The sequence below is a fragment of the Alligator mississippiensis genome, chromosome 2 (assembly GCF_030867095.1).
Source record: "Alligator mississippiensis isolate rAllMis1 chromosome 2, rAllMis1, whole genome shotgun sequence".
Classification (NCBI taxonomy): Eukaryota; Metazoa; Chordata; order Crocodylia; family Alligatoridae; genus Alligator; species Alligator mississippiensis.
In genome coordinates this window covers 264,917,729-264,940,329 of record NC_081825.1, presented here as the reverse complement: position 1 = coordinate 264,940,329, position 22,601 = coordinate 264,917,729, and the positions used below count along the sequence as shown (strand labels likewise).

The following is a 22,601-nucleotide window of genomic DNA, read 5'->3' as shown; positions in this document are numbered from 1 at the left end:
AAACTCAGGAAGAAAAGCTGAAATGCTGATCTCAGTTCATTCCCTTGTGCCTATGCATTGCATCATATACGGTAACACACAAGATACTCTGCTCTTTGGCCAAATTTGCAATCTCTTAGTCACAATGCATCACAGCAAATTAAGGGCAGAAGTACTTATATGTATAAAGATAAGGCAGCACATACGGGTACTGCAAATGCAATGCTTTCTCAACATTCATGAGCATACATGGCACATCTAATCTTCCCGCATATTACTCCACTCTATCATTAATAAACTAATGCAGCCAGAGTGAACTAGATTCCTTTCCCATATTTCAACCCTACAGCTCTTGAAGAGGGCCCTATCTGCACTCCACTCCACTCCACTCCACTATCTCCACTGAAATATGGTCACTAATTTAATATTCCTGAAGACTCAGGCTGTTGAGATTGGCAGGGGTAGGACCACATCATGAAACATGGACCCAATGCTGACTCTCCTGAACATTTTGGTTAAGGCTTATGTCAACAACCACTAAAAGCAATGCTAATGTGTGCTCTATCTGTAGTATGTAGTACTAGCAATCAAAACTCAATTTTTGGTTTTAAAAATCAAGACTGTTATTGCCCACTAAGAGCTTCTGAAACTGGCAAATTTCTATTCAATCTTTTAAAAATATATATATATTTATAGAGCCTACAAATACCCAGGAGATGGTATGCCTGCATGCACAGAGAAACCTTACTGAAATACAAAGAAACATCTTGTTTTGGGGTACAATTCTGTGCACCCAATATGAGCTAAGAGCATGCAGCTAATGCTGATTTTATGAAGCCTTGAATTTCCCAATGGAAACACAGCAGATCTTTAACTAAGACAGCAGTGGAAGATGTAGTTTTAATATTTCCCAAGCAAGATTTATTATCCCTTTTAGAAAAATCAGCAACTCCAAAGCAGAGAACAGAATATTTTGTTATTTTGCCTTAGGGGACTAACTACAGTAACTAACATAAAAAGGAATTTTATTCAGAGGGTTGTTACAGGCTGTAATTGGCTGTAACTGGCCCAGAGGTAGATGACGTGGAAATAACTAGTGCAGGCCACAGAAAAGAGGGATTGATTCTGGACATTCTCTGGCCATCCCACCCTTCCTAGCCAGTGAATAAGTGAGGTGAACTCGATTCACTGTATCTAGCATTGTTTTCTGCATAAGCAAAGCTTCTGAGGAATATGCCCTTTGAACAGAAAGCATCAACAGACCTTATGTCATGTTGAGCATGATGGAGCCAGCACACATTAATGTAAGGAAGTCTGCACAGCTATGAAGCCTCTAAGTTCACTTTCTGAGCAAAAAGTAGAAATGAAATGGCACTCTCAGAGTGACTTACTGGTGTCTAGGGAAAAACAATGAGGCACAATGTACTCTGAATATATCTCTTGAGTGACATAGTTCGAAGCTAAGTGGCTTGTGGCAGACTCTTACTCTACTGGCAAATTGCCTTCAGCTGATCAGAAAATTTATCCTTTCTTTCACCCCAAGTGTGTTATGTGTAACTTGGAAGAGAAACACCAGAGGTTGCTTGGGTTTAATGAAGGTTGGCAGCTGCTGAGAAGACCATGGCTCAACCCTGGCACCAAAAAGTAACATGAAGACCATGAATATCTCTGGAATAACTCCCTGTTCTTCTGCTTTTTTCATCAATGCATGTAACAGAGCCTTTTCTTACTTATAAGATTTAGTGTGAGAACCATATAAAGGCAGCCTGCTTTTGATTTTCTGGTGACTCTGACCTTGAACAGTAGTGACAGAAAAGGGTCTCTGGATTGTGATTCATTATTAGTGTACCACATATGGGTAGTTGTCCTCTGTGCCTGCCCATTCCTTAACTGTCATATATAGGTCCCTCTTACCCTATATCACCCTTGGATTATAGTTTTGAGTGAAAACTACATTAAATAAGTTCATGTGGTAAGTAACCATAAGCCAACCAAAACTGACTCATTTCAGCTGTTTTTTGTGTCAACTCTTGGTTGAATAGGGCCAGCATATGAAGAGTGAAATCAGGAAGTGAAAACTTAGGGAAAGGGGGTGGAGGAGAAGAGGAGGTCCATGCAAGTATTTGTTCACTGAGAGTACTCTGTTCCTCATTCCTTAAGTCCTTATCTACACAGGCAACAATAAGGCTGAAGATAAGGTAAAGCACCATTCTTCTTTCCATGCTCTTTGTTGTATATTATGATCTCTTTAAATTAGGAAACACCACAAGTAGCAAATCGAAGTTTCTGATGAAATCAACTGTGATCTTCTGGATTGTCAAGACATGCCCAGTGACCTCTTATTTTGCAGGATCAATGTGTATATTACCATGCAGCAGATCACCCCCTGTACAGGAGGCACTGGATCTGAGAGCTTGTTTTCCAATTTAGCAAACACATGGAACCAGGCTGATAAATTCAGCTTCCTTTACATTGGATCAGGCTCAACCCAAGTCTTTATTCCTGGAGATAAAGTGCTGAATGTTCGAATATTGCCCAGTGTTTTATGATTTAGTTGTTGTAACCCCTATTTTAAGGTCTGGATAGACAAAAAAAGAGAGAGAAAACAAGAATTCTTGGTCAAACATGTACCTGTTGGGTAGTGCTCATTCACTGGCCAGCTGTCCACCTGAAGTGTAGCATTGCCACCATTCCTGGTGAAGCGCACCACATGATATTTGCCATCATTCACAGGGGTGCTCTCCTCTTTGATAGAAATATCCACGGTGCCAATATTGAAGACGACACCAATCTTGCCTTGCTCCTGTAATGAAAAGAAAACCAAAAACAACAATTTATAAGTTATCACTTCTTAGGAGAATATCCAACATATATATATTTCTAAACAATTAGATCATGGATAAAGTACCAGTAGATGGCACTCAAGAATATGTAGTAGCATCATTCTGGGGTTTTATAGAACCAGGACAACTTCTGGTTGTGCAATGCAAATATCTTCATCTGTGCCACTCGTTAATATCAGCTCATAATACCATCAACCTGAGGACCATGATTTATGTCTTCCTTCAAAATGGCTCCAGGAACAATTGAGAACTGAGGGTAGAAAACCAAGGAGAAGTATGAACGGTTATATGGGAAAGAACCCCACTGACTGGAAATAAATTGCTTAATCACTACTGAAATGTAACCACAACACTGGACCAATGATACAGAACAGATTTATTTGAAAAAAGTCAAAAAGGAGAATTTTAGGGAACAAAAGTGTAAGTATCCAAATTGGAATTTGGCCAGTGCACTGAAGCTAATCCTCCTAGACTCCTGAAATGCTATGGGAATGGAGGAAATGGATTAGCTAGGGCAGAGATGTATAAATAAAATATCGGGACTTCCACAGGTTCACATCTGGCCCCTGTTACCAGTTCCCACAGGAATTTCAGTACAACTGCTAAGTATTCACATTATAAAATGATCAGCAGCAGAACTGTCACTGATCAGTCTTTTCAGTGGCTGACTCAGAAGCAGTACTCCAGCTCAGAATGACCACAGAAGGTAGACTTCCCTTGTATACCTTGATAGGGCCTATCCAAAACAAGTCTCAGACACATTGATGGGTGGAGTTGGCTCTATTGCTGACTGTACTAGAGTTGTTGCTTGGACAAAGAGTGTTTCAAGTTTTCAGGGCTGCCTACAGCCATTGCTGAAGTTATTTCTCAAACTCTCAGCAACTGCAGAGCCTCTTTCTTTGATGCTGCTAAATTCTTTTGTCTCATACCCTTTTGCACAGTCCTTCTCCATGACTCTGCCTGCCCCTGAAATCTTCCACAGCCCCTGTGCCCAATTTCCCCTCTGATCCAACATCATCCACAATGGCTTTCCCTGATTCCCCTCAAACATCTAGCACCCCACAAAGCTCTCTGTCTTTCCCTCACATCTTATATCTCTCATAGACTCCTTTACATAAGTTCTCCAAAATTATGACAGTGCAGCACCAGTCAATATGGTGGAGAGGCAGAACAGAACAAAAAACAAAACAAACAAAAAATCCACAACTCTCTGGAGCTGAAGTCAATCATTATGGAAACTGGTAAGCTTTAGCACTGTGACAGATTAAGTGTCCTGATTTTATCCCTCCCTCCTTATAATGGTAAAGTATAGATATTAAAAGAATGATCTCAACACATACAGCCTGGTTTTACCTCTCATGAGAATGTCTTTTATCTCCTTCCCCCAAAATGCTAGATAGATAAACTGCTACTCCCTTAAGACAGAAATGGATGCAGACACAGACATGCACACCCACATGTACATGCATATATCAAAGTCTTATTTGGGGATAATCAGCCTATCCCTCCTTGCCCAGAAAAACACTTGGAAGCTTTTATTATACTGTCAGAAGCCAGGGGAAGGTGGCACTTCAGAGACCAACTAGGTCAGAGAGGCATAAGACAAAGTAGGCTGAGGCCTATGAAATCAGATGCTACTTCAAGCTGCAAGCAGGTAAGCTAAGGAAATATGGGTTGGCTGAATGGACTGTAAGGTGGATAGAAAGCTGCCTGGATCGTCAGGCTTAGTGGATAGTAATCAATGGTCAAGGTCTAGTTGGCAGCTGGTCTCAAGTGTAGTGCCCCAGGGGATGGTCTTGGGTCTGGTATGGTTCAATATCTTCATCAACAACCTGGAAGATGGGATGTAGTCCCTTAGCAAGTTCGCAGATGACAAAGCTGCAGGGAGTACTAGATATGCTGGAGGGTAGGCTAGGATTCAGAGAGACCTCAACAAATTGGAGGACTGGACCAAAAGAAATCTTATGAGGTTCAAAAAGGACAAGTGAGAAGTCCTGCACATAGGAAGAAAAAATCCCATGCACCTCTATGGGCTTGGGGCCAACTGACTGAGCAGCAGCTCTGCAGAAAAGGATCTGGTGGTTACAGTGGACAATAAACTGGATATAAGTCAACAGTGTGCCCTTGTCGTGAAGAAGGCTAACAGCATACTGGGCTGCATTAGTAGGAGCACTGCCAGCAAATTAAGGGAAGTAATTATTCCCTTCTATTCTGCACTGGTCAGGCCACGTCCAGTTTTAGCCCCCCCTTCCCCACCCCCAGTACAGGAAGGACGTGGACAAGTTGGAGAGAATCCAAAGGAAGGCAACAAAAATGGTTAGGGAGCTGGGGCACATGACTTATGACAGGCTGAGGGAAATGGGAAGAAGAGAAGACAGGGGAGATTTGATAGCAGTCTTTAACTACCTGAAGAGGGGTTCAGAAGAGGATGGAGCTGGACTATTCTTAGTGGTGGCAGATGACAGAACAGGGAGCAATGGTTTCAAGTTGCAAGAAGGGAAATTTAGGTTGGATATTAGGAAAAACTTTCTCACTAAGTAGTGAAGCACTGGAATGGGTTACCTAGAGAGGTTATGGAATCTCAAGCTTTGGAGGTTTTTAAGGCCTGGCTCGATTATGTCCTGGCTGGAATGAACATGTATTGAAGTGTTCTGATATTAGTCACACTTTGACCAGAGAGTTGGACTAGATGACCGGAGGTCTCTTCCAACCTTAATTTTCTATGATTCAATACAGCATCTGATGAAGCAGACTATCACCGGTGAAAGCTTATGACTCTACAAACTGGTTAGCCTCTAAAGTGCTATCCTGCCCTGCCTTCTGCCTGACTTCAGATTAATATGGCTAACTACTTTTCTCTCTTTATTATATTGAGTGGGGACATCTTTGCTCTTCAGTCTATTGAAATTCTTAGTGCTGGTCACAGAGGGCACCTTCTTTATGCCCAGGATCGTTTATTCACCAGTAAAAGACTGACCAATAAAGCGCTGACGGATCATTTATTTGCCTTTTTCTCTGGTAATCAGACCTGTTTTGAAGAGAGATAACCACGTTCAGAGACTAGATAATCAATGCTTGCTGTCTGATTCCATCTGAATGCTTTCGCAGAATGCTGCTTATAGAATCTTATCCCTTTTAGGGAGGATCTCACAGTTAACCTTTTATATTTCTCCACTGTCCTCAAGAAATAAACCTCCTTTCATTTCAGAAAGGTTGGTGATAGCTTCCAACAGAACACACCCAAGAGCAGGCAGAAGAGGTCACTTTAGAATGAGGTCAGGTGCTATCCCTTCCCCCATCCAAAAAAAATACAGCCCTCCTCAAAGTGTTCTGATTCTTCAGTGTCTGGTCCTCACTGTGACTCAGAAGTCTAGAAGTGTATACAAATAATAATGGGCCAGATCAACTGGTCTTTATGCAAGCAAAGCTCTCATTACCTCTTTAAGGAGAGCTTTGCTTGAGTAAGCTTTGTGTAAACACTGAAGACCAGACGTTGAAACCCATACATCAATACTTTAATAGTCCTATTAGAATTATCAGTGCTAATCCTAGTAGCAGGGTAAGGTACTACTCCATAAGAACTTTAAATACTGACCTAATATTCCAGCCTATTATTTCTAAAATTAGTACTTCGTGCCTACACAGCAACTGTTATCCATAATATTAAAGCACTTTACAAAAATGAACTACTATACTGTAGATAAAAAAGTCTCAGGTCTAGAGACATAAATAAGTAACACAGGGTGCATCTACATGTGCATTAATGTGTTTTTCCTAATGCACATTAAATTTAGTACCTCCAATTCGAGTTGCCCTAATGCGTCGTTGCCCTAATGCACAGTAGTGAAAGTGTGTGCTTTTTTAGTGATGCTTAATGCACAGTAGCCTATTTTACAGTGCATTAGAGTATTTGCACAGTTTTTTAAACAACACGTTAATGCACAGTAACATAGACTACTGCACATTAAAGCACATGTGTAGATATGCCCATAAAGAACAAGACCATGACTAGAACTCAGAGCCTTTCTCTCCCATTCTAATGCATATTGTTCTATATTACTGTGCCTCATTATAACGTAAAAGAAAAACAGAGACTCCCCCAAAGACCACATGTGCCAGGGTGGAGAATAGAACCCTGATCTTCAGAGACTTAAGCTGAGCCTTGAAGAAAATTATCCTTCCTCTTGGCTTTGAAAGACAGCCTCTACCGCTAAAATAAACATCCAGCTCTTGATGGGCTCAGCCTCCTTTATTCCTTTCCCTGTACATTAAGTTATTAAATTTTCTTTCACAAGTTACAAAGCAGTGAGCTGAAATAGACTGGCAAAGCTCTGACAGCCAAGGGATGATTTACCTCGCTGCCAATATTTCTAACATTTGTTTTGTATTGAACAAAACAAAACAAAACAAAACAAAACAAAAGCTGAATCCACGGCAGCCCAGAGCATACAAGGTACACACTCTCAGAGGGCCCAGAAGCATGTTTAATAGGCAGCCTACATCTTCTTTCCTTCATATCAGTATTCACCTAGATACCCCAGCCACCTCTGCATGCCAAGGTGAGCTTCCATTCATTGATTTACCTCTATTATTTTCTTTGAAAACTTTGAGTGACATCAAGTGCTGGCAACTAAGAACAACAATTTTATTTTGAAATAACTCAGAGTCCCATCTGCATTTCTCTATTTTTTTTGCCTGATACCATTCTATCAAGTGCCTTGCCCTTTCCTTGTTCATTGCCCTCTTCCCTGTCCCCCCCCCCACAAAAAAAAAACCACAAACCAACTTTTGTCATGAGAACTACAAGAAATCAGGCATGAAGAAAGAAAAGCAGATAAATTATATGTATATCAGTAAATTATATGTGGTTCAAAAATGAAAAGCAGGTAAATTACATGCAGAAAAGAAAGCAAATGATACTATGAAAATATACTAGCCATCACTCTGAACACTCTGCTTGTACCCTTTCCCCCAAACCCTCATAAATTATGTAGAACAGTGTTTTTTGGACAGATGTACACAGAGAGACCAGGATGTTTTGGTAACCACCAATTGTAATGATGCCATGGTTAGGGTATGGCACTGGGAGATAGCGGACTGGGAGCAATTACCCCTTCCAACATGTTGGGGGGCTTTCAGCAATTCATTGAACAACATTTTCTAATTCTTTGAAATGGAAATGATGGTCACCAGCTTTCTGAGCTCTAAGGATGGTAAACACGGTATTGGTGCTGGGTCCTATTATAACACTTGCAGTATCTTAGCAGTCCAAAAAGCAAATATATTACAAAGAGGAAATCAGAATTAACTAGAAAGAGAAAGGATTTCTTAAGGAATTGAGAGTAATATTCTCTCTTCATCTTTAGGGCAAGGAGTGGAATGAAAGATAGGAGAATCTACAAGGCAAAGGGAGAGCAGTGTTGTTCGAATGCAGCACAGTGCGACGGGGTTAGTGAGTAGCACAGAAGTTCCCAAGTTCCCTGGACCCATTGAATTCATTTCTGGGATGAAAGCTCTGAGGGACCCCACAACTCTACCAGTTCACAGGGTTGCAATCCCTTGCTTACTTTAAACCTCCTTTTCATTGAGGGGCTCTCTAATGTGAGGGTTCAGTTTGCAAGCTCAAGTTTCCTGAAACCCCTTTACTCCCTCAAACCCCTCTTATCTGAGGGGGGGAATATAAAGGAAATGCTGGGAAGTGAGCCCCAGAGCATTTCCATTACTCTGAAATTCTCCTGCAGGAGCATTACTGTCTGTTTGTACATAAGCACTTTGTGTAGCATATGTTGCTATTTAGCATTTATCCGACAGGCCTTGTACTGAACCTCCAGATTCCTAGGCATCTGCCTATCTCTATGGGGTGGAGGTTGGAATTGGGGTGGCAGTAATTCTGTCAGGCAAACCAGCTGGAGCATATTAGAGAAGTGGTACACATGGACTGTGCTCTCTCTTTGGGGTCACACCTTTGGGTTCCTACTTTCCTATTTTCCTCAACCTAAAGTTAAAACATAATACACAAAGATCAGCCATATACTCTCAGTATATGAGAGTATATGGCTGATTTTTGTGTGTAATAAGTGCTTGGGCTTGGCCTTGACTATCAAGACAGAGAGAGCACCCCAGATAAAGGGGAAAATGTCATCCCTTGCTACATCAGCATAAATTTGTAGTAATTTCATTGAAGCTCCTTGGTGCAATGGCAACAGAATTTGCCCTGCTATCTTGTTCATTGTTTTCCTTTGGGAGGGATAAAAAGTGTAACACAAGAGCCAACCAGATCCCAGGATAATAGTTTTACGCCCACACTCATGTAGCATTTTGCCTCATCTATGACAATAGTTGCAACTGTGCTTCTCTCCTGCCTCTCTCTTTGCATGGTTCCAGCATGACTAGACATAAACTAAAAGCCATCAAACAATATAATTAATTACCTCTTCCTTAACGTCAGTGCTGATCATGCTCCCCTTATTCCACTGTGATATGAGCCCTTTTGGTAATACAGCAAGCCACCGCTCCTTGTATCAGGGCTCTGTTAACTTATTTCTGAAAACACATGCAATCTCTCACCCTGTAAGCCTTGTTTCCCTTATAAGCACAGACACTGCTTTTCCTCAGAGCAGCTTCTTTCTGGTCAGTCTCCTTAGTTCTGCAGCCTATTTAAAAGAGACTGAAGTGCTTTTATTCTTCCTTCTGGGGATTTTTTCCACTTCATTTTTGTACAGCCTTTATTTTTTTGAGACTGGATATTCAATTTTAGTCCAGCTGGCAGCTTGCTTTTTTCTGTGGTTTGGGGACTTTGCACCATGGTGCTAAATGGAGTAAAGCATCCGGTAGAACTGAAGCTATAGATAGCTATATGTTCCACAGAGGACACTCGTACCAATTACAACACTGTCAAGTAGTTTTATGGGACCCTCCATCACTGTAAGCAGCAAATCAGAGATTTTTCTATTGACTGGGAAAGCAAAGTAAAGACCTACACCAACTGGCTCTTTCTAAGCAGTAACATTAACTGGATATAGTTTTGACAAGTCTTTCTTCATTTCCCAGGTCCATATCTCATTGAATGTGTGGAATGTGGGCAGTTAAGGGGTCTACGTTCAGTACAGTTTAGAGGATGTGTGCTTACTACTCTTCTTCAGCCACATTTGGTGACATTTTTATTATAATTCAGAGATTAATCTGAAAACAGCATATGAGATAGGAATAATCTCACACCATGGGCAAAATAAATTCTTGGCTGAAATAACATATTACCCTAAATGGCTTAAATTAAAGACACAATCACCTGGTAGAGAGCATAACCAATAAATGCACACTCTCAAGGAAATGGTGGGACCTGGAGCTCTTTTGAACTGATAAACCTTTTATCAGGGGTTTTCATGGTTTTTTGTCTTCTAGAAGCAGATCAAATGATGTTAAGGGGAAAGGTAGTGTATACGTATCAATCATCATCAGGTATTAGTTTGGACTTCCTAGTTTGTATGGGACCCAGTAAATGGGGATTACTATTAGGGGTGTGGAAAGTGGGCTCTATTTGATTTGGATTCGGCCCAAATCAGGGACAGCAATTCAATTTGTTAACTTGGATCACTGTCCCTGATTCGATTCAGCCAAATCCGAATCTGAAGATTCAATGCTGATTTGGAGAATCGGTGATTCGGATATAAACACAGCTTTAAATATTTTTTCTACATACCTCGAGGTACCAGCATGGCTTGTGAACGCTGCAATGCTGGGGTGCATGGAGCATCCCACAGGAGTGGGGAGGGGCCCTCTACGTGCTCGGTGGTGAACCTGGAAGTGATTTGAAGCACTTCTGTTCTACTTCCAAGTCTGCTGGGGAGTGAGCTGGGCCCCCCCCCCCCCGCCTCCCAGCTCAGCAATCAGCCATGGGGGGACCCCAGGTGCCCCACACCCCAACCAAGGAGGAACCAGTTGTCAAGCTGGGAGGATGCGGGGGGGGGGGGGGATCCCCAGCATGCTCCCTGGTGGATCCGGAAGTGGACCGGAAGTGTTTCTGGATCACTTCCGGGTCTGCTGCTGAGTGCAGTGGGGAGCCCCCCACACTTCTGTGGGAAACTCCATGCACCCCAGCATCGCAGCATTCACGAGCTGCCTGCTACCTAGAGGAATGTAGAAAAAACATTAAAAAGTTGTGTCTATGTCCAAATCATCGAATCTTTCCAAATCTCTCCGAATTGATTCGGAGAAATTAAAGGGTCCTCTGATTCAATTCGGATTCAGAGATTCCGCACCAAATCTCCACCAAATTGAATCAGGGACCAAAGATTCACATAGCCCTAATTACTACCTCTTTTGGACATGGCTTTAACAAGGGTCATTCTTCAGAGATTCAGAAATTATAAACTCAGCAGGGAGCACTGCAATAACTGATTCTGACCTCCTGTATAAAATTGGCCACAAGACCCCCTAGATTAATTCCTATTTCAACTAGAGGATAACTTTCAGAAAATCTTCCAATCCTGATTTAAAAATTGCTAGTGATGCAAAATACACAGGAATCCTTAATACATTGTTACCATGAGCGTTAAAAATGTACACCTTATTTCAAGTCTGAATTTGTGCTGGTTCAACTTCCAGCTCTTGGATCTTTGAAATGCATCTGTCTGTTAAATTGAGAAGACCTCTGTTATCAAATATCTATTCTCCATGTAAGGGCTTACAGTCTATGATCAAGTCTATTAGTTGACAGATTTTTCCCCCCTATTATCTTACCTAACTGCTAGAGTGGGATAAGACTGGACTAAGTAGGGTAGTAATGTTGTCCCTTCTCAGAGGTTTTGAAAAAACAGAGTAGACAACTGTATGGGAATTTACTAGGCAATCTCTTGGGGTTACTTCTAGCCCTATGTTTGATCCTAACTCGCACCTTAATCTTATTTCATAAACTAAGTAGATTGAGTTCCTTGAGGCTTTCACTGTAAAGCATGTTTTCTAATCCTTTAATCATTCTCATGGATCTTCTCTGAAATCTCTCCAGTTTCTTAGGATCCTTTTTGAATTGTGGAATCCAAAATTGGATACAGCACTTTGGTACCACAAGTACTAAGTACTGACATAATATGACTTCCCTACTTCCAACACTGTGCTTAGAGAGGCAAGCTAATACAATGTCTGAGAAGCTCTATTCCAGTATAAGTTTATAACAAGTGGGAAGAACTAATTTAATACTGAAACATACTTGTAGATTTTCAGCAACTAAAATGAACCTATGAAAGACAAAAGCCAGATCATCAGGGCCTGCTAAGTCTTCTCTGTACCACTCCCATACATTCTGCAAAATTCAGAAATGAAATCAATGGAGTTGCCCTAGGAATGAGTTTGGCACAAGAAGTTTCCGTAATTCTCATAATGGAATACTGCTAATGCCAGCTGAAACCTTTTAAAAGTTAGCTTACTTGCAGAGAGGCAGTGTGGTCTGGTGGACAGGACACTTCTACTATTGATCACTATGTGACCTTGAGCCAATAACTTCACCCCTCTCTCTTCCTATGCTTTGTTTAATTAGATTGAAAATTTATTTGCTTAGTACTACACCTACTGCAATAGGGCCCTGATCTTAGGTGGGGTTTCTAGATACTGCTTTAATATCAACAATTAACAGTAATTATCTGATCAACCTGTATAATGGCAGCACTACTGTGACTATGCTTGCAATAAGTTCCCTTCATCTATATTTTCACAGAGCCATGGGAACACTGTCACACATGTACCTGCTTTTGCTTACAAACAACGCCTCCTGAAAAAAGCCTAGCAATCACTGATGTTCAAAATCTCTTAGCTGATTCCACAGATGGGAAACCAGGTGAACAGCTTAATTGTCTGTATGCTTTAAGTGAAACTTCTTTGTTGCCATTCACCACTCAGTATCATTCCCTCAAAGAAAGCTTTCCATGTTGTGACCTTAGGCAAGATTAATTTCCTGCCAACCAACAGTAAGTTGGTAAATTCTGGCAAATATATACTCAAGTGTGTTTAGGCCATCTAATTTGAGGGAAAACAGCTGTTGTCAAACAGCTGGTGAGGTTCCATCTGTGAGATTATCCACTTTCTTCATATGTCCCAAATGCAAGTGAAGATCAGACTAGATATTGACATAGCACTGAAAAAAGGATCTCTCAAGTTACCAAAACTCAAGAGGGACAAATGAAAACACAATACCTACCTGTTAGTTTATAAGCTGTAGTCTTTTTATATGGCAAAATTGTTCCCATAGTCTGGGAACAATTTACTTTATAGAGACCGATCCTATCTGGCAATATGTTCCTCAAGGTAGTATTGGGTATGGAAGTTTCTAATAAGAGACTGACCTTTCTTCTACAGACGGAGCTTGAAAGACTCACTGAGGCTTCCTGGAAATTCCTAAGAAACCTTTTTTTTTTTTAGAGCTGAATACTACCAAACTTTGGACAACATCAGAGCCAGACGTGAACTTTGCAGCTGGCCTTTAGATTTTTAATGGGCTAAACCAAACTGTATCATACGACACACACTGAACTCAGAACACTTTAAACTTAGGGTTTGAACAATGAGACTTGGGTCCATTTCCAATTCCTTGTAGAAATAAGTTTGCTTCTTTGTCATATAGTCTATTTCTTTTGCTACTCCTATTCTTTATTACTGGGGTCATCTGGCAAAATACAAGCCCTTTGTGTTTCTGTATATATCTATGTATCTATATTTCTTCCCTAGCATCTTATTTCTCATCTGGAGTTGTAATCAGTCTCTAAAGAGTCACATCTAGCTGGAAAGGAAAAGACTGCAGTGCTACTGGCTGTAGGGTCTTGTCTTCAGATGGGAACAAGAGCAGAAACAGGAGCAGGAAGCAAATATATTACTGGAGAAAAATCTCCATCTCACAGAGCCTCCTGAGAAAGCATAACTCACCATCTGACTGTTTCGGACAATTGAAGCTGACAGAAGCTAAACCAGCAGTTGAACAAAATACAACAAGAAAGACTTGTACTTACAGGTGGCTTGGAATGTACTGCATAATACTTTAACTGCTAAGCTTCCATATCAAGAGGGGCAGTGCAATTGTGGGATGTCTGTATGATGACAGAGAATGTATCATGCACTCTATAATACCAATCAGAGCTAGCTGTCTGTCTCAGTTCATACCCTAGTAGAAAAATAAGTGCTTGTCTGGGGGAAGTCAAAAGAACAGGACACCTTGCTGTCTGATAGGAGAGGTGAACACACATACCAATTTGTCACAAACCAATTAACTACAGTATAGTAGAATAAATAGCAATGGTAGCAAATTATTTTTAACAATATTAATCCATTTGAATTTGCTTTTGTTTTGTACTATATGTTATTTGTTATATTATAAACTATATCATGTGCTTACTCATAAACAGCATTGCTGAGTCACAGAGTGAATACTACAACAATGTACACTCAAAGGAATTGCCACAAAGCTAGTATGAATTAGTCTTTCTCAGTATGGTTTGGGGAAGATCACAACTGGAGTATTACATTCAGTTCTGGGCATTTCATTACAAAGAATAATGAATAGAAAGAATAGAAAGAAAGAAATTAGAAAGAATATTGACAAACTGAAGGGAATTCAGAGGAAGATCAACAAAAATGATCAAGTGGCTGAAGGAATTGACTTATGAGGAAAAATGTACCCACTTACATAAACCTACAACAGCAGGTAATCAACGCATTTTAGCGCACCAAACAGATCAATCATTTCTATTCATAAAAATATTCTTCTTCTCCACTATATGAAAACTTATGGAACACTGATAGAACTTAATGTACCCAGGGACTGTATTCCTTTTGAAATCTTTATAACACATTTCATAAACTATATATAAAATCAACACTGTGTTGTAAATACAAATTGTGTTTCCTTTATGGAACCAAACAAGGGGGCTGACTTAAGGTTCAATGGGCAGCTAAGAACTGGCAGGATGATGAGTAATGTAGAATCTGATGGTACTACAAACACTGGCTGCATTCTCTAACTGTTTAGTTCCAGGCTCACCACAGTTTGGTGGAGTTTTTTTGCAAATTGTATTGGGGTATGAGCCAGATTTTAATGAAAGACGTTCCCCATCTTCTTTGTTTATAACACTTTCTCGAGGAGCAATTTCCTTGGGTTTTGAATCTGTGCAAGAAAGAAAAAATGGATTGTTGTTTGAGAATAGGAGACCTGTTCTGTCTGCCCAAATAAGACCCTTCCTAAAGTGGATCACTCTGTAGATGTAGCAGCTTTGTGAAAGGTTTGTGTGAGATACTTAGGTGGGAGAAATGCTTGGATAGGACATGGAAATATTGGCCAGAGATGCCAAAAAATAAGGGAAGTTATAATAATGCCTAACTCTTATATAATGATTTTTCTTCACAGAGGTCAAAGCACTTTGAAAAGAAAGTAAGCATCATTACCCCAATTTTACAAGTAGAGAAACCGGGACACAGAGAGAAATGACTTCCCAAAGTCTCTGGGCAGGCTGATGACAGAGCTGGAAATAGTCTCTGGAGAACTGGATTCTTTCTCCAAGGTTCGGCCTCCTCAATGACAATGCCTAAGATTTTATGGTTGTGGGAACCTTGAATCACTTCATATTTTATATGTAGATGATTGTAAGCATATAACAGATACCAAAGCCACTGATGCTCCCTGACTGCAGCTACGCCTGCTACAAACTTTGTATGCTCTTTGTGATCCCCTGCTAACTGGTGTTCAGTACTTTCTGGTGCTTTCTTCAAAGGACCCTTCAATTCAGCTGTCTCCACTCTAGTGCATTTCCTGGCTGTGTTGCACATGAACGTGGTCTGGGTTCTTAGTGTCAAACTTCAGAAAAAGTCCAGAGTCAGCTCAGAGAACACTCTCAATGGAGAGTTAATAAGCTGTTCAACATCTTAAGTGGGGTTGTTGTGTTTCCAGTTGGAGACACATGGGGTTTTACTGATTAGAAGCCAGGATGGAAGCTCAGGGGAGCTGTCTGTTTGTCTATGTGTTTTGTGTTGTGGAATCTGTTTGCTATAAAGCTGTTTGGCAGGAAAGTAGCAGGCACAGACCAATGTCACATTTGTATTATGATGGTTAAATCAGACCTCCTAGAGTGAACTAGACACCCTGCAGTCTTTGTGACTAGAAATGGCATGTTTCACAGGAGGATCAAGAACATGACATGCTACCATGGGTCTTTTTTCTGGGGTGTGAGAGAGGAACAAAAGTGAAGAGCAACAAAGTTAACACAGTAACTTCAATCCTCTTTTTTATGTTTTTTCACTGTCTGTGAATTTCCACCATTGGATAAGACATGGCATGTATCATGAAGGGGGTATCTTCTTTGGAGTGCTGGGGGGAAATTCAGGACACGAGGCTCATGGAGTTTCTGACTCTCCTCTAGATTCATAGATTTCATAGACATTAGGGCTGGAAGGGACCTCGGAAGATCATCGAGTCCAGCCCCCCGCCCAAAGGGCAGGACGTCAGCTGGGGTCATAGGATCCCAGCAAGATAAGCATCCAGTTTCATCTTGAAGGTGTTCAATGAAGGCGCTTGAACAACCTCCGGCGGCAGGCTGTTCCAGACCTTGGGGGCTCGGACAGTAAAGAAATTCTTCCTTATGTCCAGCCTGAAACGATCTTGTAGTAGTTTGTGACCATTCGTCCTCGTCATCCCTTGGGGCGCTCTGGTGAACAAACGTTCCCCCAGATACTGGTGGTCACCCCTGATAAACTTGTAGGTGGCCATCAGATCACCCCTGAGCCTGCGCTTTTCCAGGCTAAAGAGCCCCAGGGCTCTCAGCCTGTCATCGTAGGGTCTGCTTCCCTGACCCCTGATCATGCGCGTGGCTCTTCTCTGGACTCTCTCAAGCTTCTCCACATCCTTTTTGAATTGTGGAGGCCAAAACTGGACGCAGTACTCCAGCTGCGGCCTCACTAAGACCGAGTACAGGGGGAGAATGACGTCCCGGGATTTGCTTGAGAAGCATCTATGGATGCAAGCCAGCGTTTTGGTCGCTTTACTAGCCGCAGCATCGCATTGCAGGCTCATGTTCATCTTGTGGTCAATGATGACCCCCAAGTCTCTTTCTTCCATCGTGCTAACCAACATAGCACTGCCGAGCCTATAAGGATGCTGCGGGTTTTTTTTCCCAAGGTGGAGAACCTTGCATTTATCGGCGTTGAACACCATCAGATTCTCATCCGCCCACTTGCTGAGCCTGTCCAGGTCAGCCTGGATCACCCGCCTGTCTTCTGGCGTGGATGCTTTGCCCCAAAGTTTGGTGTCATCGGCGAACTTGGCCAGTCCGCTTCTGACTCCAGTGTCCACATCGTTAATGAAGATGTTGAACAGTATGGGTCCAAGGACAGAGCCCTGGGGGACCCCTCTGGTCACAGGACACCACGATGAGTGACTTCCATCAATTACTACCCTCTGGGTCCGACCCCGGAGCCAATTTTCCAGCCAGTGGATCGTGGGGGACCCAAGGCGACAATTGGCCAGTTTCTCCAAGAGATGATTCCCTTCTCTGAACTTGGATGGGAAACCAGCAAGTAAATTCAGCCTGAAGCTATGTTTACTCTGTGAAGCAGCCACAGCACAGGAACTAACCATGGCTTGTGGAGATCCTATGCTCAACAAAGGTCAGAAGGAAGATGAGGCAAAGAGTAATCTTAGAGATGATCACTGCCTCCTGATTTCCTACAAACCTTAAGGGGATCTGTGAGTTGAAGGATAAGGTGCAGGAGGCCAGACCACATGAAGGCCTGGCCCTTTCCTTTCTTCGCAAGGCAGAGGAGGAGATGAGAAAAATCTTTTAGAAAAAAAAAAACTATTTCTGATCATTTGGGAAGCTAGGAACTTAGAGGAAAAAACCTGGAGCTAGCAAACTGAATTTCTATTTGTCTGTGGAAAGACTGCACATTCCCTTAGTGCAAAGGCTTGGAACTCGCTCTCTGACTCCTCTTGATCCTACAAAGAGACAGTATGCATGGTAGGGTACTTATTGTGTGCATTTAGGCTCAAATATAATGTATTTAAAAAATATTATAATCCCATAAAGAGTGTCTGCTGAATTCTAAATAACTTTATGTGAAGAATAATAATCTCTTCTATTGTTAGAAAATTAAAATTGCAACAATTATATATAATTTAAGATACACATAAAAACATGGGGCATAATGGCAGAGTGGTTAAGCTGTCTCACTTGGCTCCAAAGCTGTAAACGCAAGCCTGGTCATGGACTCATGTTGAAGGCCCCTAATCAACCTATCTGTAAATGGGAAAGTGCTTATTTGCCCTGGGTAGTCAGAGGTAGGACTTGTAAGTGATATTACATACCCCTTTTGCATGCTGAGGACAGAAAAAACTGGCCTATACCTTAACCATATAAGCTTGATGAGTTGCTAGGCTCAAGTGGACCATGATTTTCTGATTCACAACACCAATATCCAATGCTGAAGCACTGCTTTTAAGACCTCTGCTCTACTAGTAATGGATACTTAGCTCAAAGGTTCCCTGCCACTTATATATGCTCCAAAAACTAGAGCTTTTATCCACACTTCAAGCTTTGATCGACTGTTACATCAGGCTCCTTCTCTGTCTTATAATGAGTCTTCGTGCACTACTCACATTTCTCATTACACTTCTTCGTTCTGGAGCTAAGGTATTACCTTCTGACCTGCTCTACCTACTTCTCCCTCTGCTATGACATCCGTTCTACATCTCTCTCCTACACAAACTAAGACACTCCAAACCTGGTGCTTGTACCTTCTAGAGAGGGCTTCTCTGCAGATCCAAGTTTCACTATATCTTGTCACTTATCTCCAGCATCTCATATTTCACCCTCCTGTTACAACCTTTGTCCACTCCTTGGATCTTCATTTCTGTTCCCATCTGTTGATGAGCAGATTACTATATAACCTTCTGTTCCTAAAATCCATCCCCTTTCCCCACCATTTGGCCCTGTCTTGCTCTATGAAACTCTCCCCCTTCTTCCTGATGGTTCTGATATCAAATAAAAGCTTCCTTGTCCATACTATGCTGTACGTCACTCCAGCCTGATGAACTTCTGCTGCTATTTTCTCCCAACTCTCTTCACTTTTCTTGCTCAAACTTCCATCTAGTCCCTTTTCTGCTTTTTGTGTCCCTCTGCCACCTTTACTGTTTTCAGCGCCAGCCAGTCCATAGTTAAACCCTTCCTTACAAAGGTTATTAGGTTGGTGGAGTGAAAAACAAACAGAGGGAGGAGAGAGAGGGTAAAAACAGAAATTGCCCAATAAAGTGGATCAAGAGTGGGCCCTGATTTAGGACAATGGGCAATATGTTCCATTGCCTGGGGACTCCCTGTGTCCCTCACTGCCCCACACCTCCTTGTCAGGACTTGGGTCCTATGCCACCTCATGCCTTACAGAGAGACACAGGATGGGGTGAGTCCCAACTGGGTGGCATAGAGACTTGGGGTGGTATAGGACCTGGGGAATCCCCAGTGCCTTGTGTCTCCATGGCAGGTCTGGCATTGACCTGTCCTTCCTCAGGAGTCATGAGTCAGCATGGGTCCCAGCATGGAGGCACAGGGTGCTGGGAATTACTTGGCACAAGCACTACCCCATGTCTCCTTGCCAGGAACCACACTGACCTAAGCCTCTACGTGAAGCACATGTCAGTGTAGGATCTGGTGTAGGTCCCAGCGTGGAGACATGGCAGCTGCATGGGTCTTAGCATGGAGGTAGGGGGCACTGGGGGTTACCCAGTGCTTGTGCCTCCATACTGGGACCTATGTAGGCTTTCTCTGCTTACAGAGACATGCTTGTGCAGGTCCTAAGGCAGGTCTCTGTAAGAAGAGAACTGTGACTTTTCCTGCTAACAGAGAGGCTGCCCAAGATTCCCTAGGGCACATCCCTATAAGCCAGGCAGGTACTCCCAGGGCTTGAGGAGCCCAATAGTGCATGGGAATTACTAGTGTACACAGAATTAGGCTCTTCAAGCTCCCAAAGTATCTGCCTGGGGGCAGCTGAAGAGTGTGGGCAGCTCCGGACTGCATTCACTCTCCCGTCACAGTGCAAATAGACATCCATAACAATAATATGGCTCTATTTAACACTATGTTTTCTCATGGTACTAATGTGGTGCAACAAAGGGTAGAGACATCTATTTGTTCATCATTTGTGCCACCATAATAATTTTTATAGCAGTACAAATGTGACATCAGTTGATGTCTGTTTCTACCCAGAGGGATGATAAGATGGCTTAACTAGCCTTCTGAATGACTTCATGCAACCAAAGAATGGGAGTGGCAGCATATGGCATTGGGGGTTTGGGACTGTAAACGGGATACAGCAAACAGCCGATGAAGGGAATTTGAAAACAAGCTGATATCATGGCTAGCAAGCTGGTCTGACAGATTGCTCTGTTCCCCTCCCCCTATATTCCCACCCCCTCTCTCAGACCTCAGCTCCATTCCTGCTGCTCACCTGTTTGGTCTGCCTACAAAGAGGAAAACAGAAAACCCTGGTGCACAGGACTTCCATTTTGAAGCTAAAGCCTGGAACAGTTCTGTTGGCTTCATCCAGGTAGCAGTTGGTAGGGCAGGACCAGCGGGGGTCAAATGCATGTGAACTGCCACCAATGAATGTCATGCTTATTCCTTGAAATCCCTGTCACAGTTTAGACACAGAGTGCTTTGAAAAACTGATCTTCAGAAACCTCAGTCACAGCAGCAATATGGAGAAACAAAATAGGGACTGGGACTAAGGGCTGGAGAAGAGAGGGCTGCCAGTGCACCAAGATTCCACAAGAATATTCAGGAATCCTCCTCCAACTTTTGCAGGATTTTAGAGAATGAAACATGAGCCCAAGCCCTATTTGATCTCTACATCTTATAGCAGGGAAACATCAATTGTATGATTTCGCCATAGAGATACTGCTTCTCTTCATCTTCAATATCTTCATCAGCGACTTGGACGAGGAAGTGAAGTGTACTCTGTCCAAGTTTGCGGACAACACAAAACTGTGGGGAGTAGTGGACACGCCGGAGGGCAGGGAACAACTACAAGCAGACCTGGATAGGTTGGACATATGGGCAGAAAACAATAGAATGCAATTCAACAAGGAGAAATGCAAAGTGCTGCACCTAGGGAGGAAAAATGTCCAGCATACCTACTGCCTATGAAATGACTGCTGGGTGGAACGGAAGCGGAAAGGGATCTTGGAGTCCTAGTGGACTCCAAGATGAACATGAGTCAGCAGTGTGACGAAGCCATCAGAAAAGCTAATGGCACTTTATCGTGCATCAGCAGATGCATGACGAACAGATCCAAGGAGGTGATACTTCCCCTCTATCAGGCGCTGGTCAGACCGCAGTTGGAATACTGCGTGCAGTTTTGGGCGCTGCACTTCAAGAGGGATGTGGATAACCTGGAGAGGGTCCAGAGAAGGGCCACTCATATTGTTAAGGGCTTGTGGGCCAAGCCCTATGAGGAGAGACTGGGGCACCTGGACCTCTTCAGCCTCCGCAAGAGAAGGTTGAGAGGCGACCTTGTGATCTGCTTATAAGTTCATCATGGGGGGCACAGAAGGAAATTGGTGAGGTTTTATTCACCAAGGCACCCCCGGGGGTTACAAGAAATAATGGCCACAAGCTAGCAGAGAGCAGATTTAGATTGGACATTAGGAAGAACTTTTTCACAGTTCGAGTGGCCAGGGTCTGGAACGGGCTCCCAAGGGAGGTGGTGCTCTGCCCTACCCTGGGGGTCTTCAAGAGGAGGTTAGATAAGCATCTAGCTGGGGTCATCTGAACCCAGCACTCTTTCCTGCCTATGCAGGGGGTCGGACTCAATGATCTATTGAGGTCCCTTCTGACCCTAGCATCTATGAATCTATATGAAACCCTGCTCTGAGCCCCTATGTGGCTATGGTGTTTCTAATTTCCTTTTCTTCTTCTGAATGGCTCTACACTCCATCTGGGATACTCTTCCTTCTTCTCAGGTAGCTGTCCTCTTTTCCACGCTTGCTTCTCCTTGAAATCCCCAGCAGTTTGGTTCTCCTCCCCAGAGCCTTTAATACACACTAGTCTTCTTTGAGTCTTCTTGCCTGAAGGTGTTTGTTATGCACTGGAACAGCAAAGATTTTCTAGCAGGCATGGCAAAGGGTATCCAAAGAGCCTCCCTACCTTTGGAAATGGATCTCGCCACCCCTTCAGTGATGGCATTTGTGGATGTTCAAGCCAAAGGAGGTTGCTACTAACTGACCTCCCTTTTGGTAAGCAAAGAGTGGATTACTCATGGAATATAAAATGTCATCTTAATCTCACCGATGGTCTGTTCAGGCCTACGTAAGATAAGATGGTGGTGCAATGAGATGAAAGCTTTGTTCTGTTACAGTCTCTTGGGCCTACTCTGTGGCCAGAGGACTGTGGACTTCAGGGCTATCAAGGCAGTACCTCCCAACAGCTTTGCAATCAGTAAGGACTGGCTGGTTCATAACAGTCAAGTACAAAAAAACTCAGGAAATACTGTAATAATATCATTTAACCTCTAAATGATATATAACATCGTTTAACCCCTAATGTGCTGGCAATCCCAAGATTGACAGGAGCCAGGCAGATAAATGCTTCTCAGAATACATACATATACAGATGGACAGGTCCAAAGGGTTATGTTACACCTGGCTGACCAATGCTAGCAGTATGTTTCCTACAGCTGAGCTTAGCAAGCAACACAAAATATTGGAAAGAGCAGTCAATACGTCTACAGAATTATGAGAATGGAGGACAAAGAAAAAGTAGA

The 22,601-nt window shown here is 42.6% G+C and overlaps 1 protein-coding gene and 1 long non-coding RNA gene across 13 annotated transcripts in view; one reads left to right on the top strand and one right to left on the bottom strand.

Moving 5' to 3' along the window:
- The window catches only part of NRXN3 (neurexin 3), a 1,067,046-nt gene that overhangs the window by 196,717 nt on the left and 847,728 nt on the right, over nt 1–22,601 (bottom strand). For all 9 annotated transcript variants that reach the window (XR_009460233.1, XR_009460234.1, XM_059723130.1 and 6 more), the window contains one exon: nt 2,611–2,782. Coding sequence is in view for 7 of the 9 variants with exons in the window: in XM_059723130.1 (XP_059579113.1) it covers nt 2,611–2,782 (172 nt within the window). In the remaining 2 variants the exon portion in view is untranslated. The remainder of the gene's footprint in view (nt 1–2,610; nt 2,783–22,601) is intronic.
- LOC109281017 (uncharacterized) overlaps nt 1–22,601 on the top strand; it is a 63,034-nt gene that overhangs the window by 12,957 nt on the left and 27,476 nt on the right. Inside the window, exons 3-4 of one of the 4 annotated variants that reach the window (XR_002087528.2) lie at nt 12,532–12,651; nt 15,208–15,361. The exons of 1 other annotated variant lie outside the window; for it this stretch is intronic. This is a non-coding gene — a long non-coding RNA (uncharacterized LOC109281017). Of the gene's footprint in view, nt 1–12,531; nt 15,362–22,601 lie in introns of all 4 variants that reach the window. 2 more of the 4 variants (XR_009460237.1, XR_009460235.1) reach the window with 2 other exon arrangements.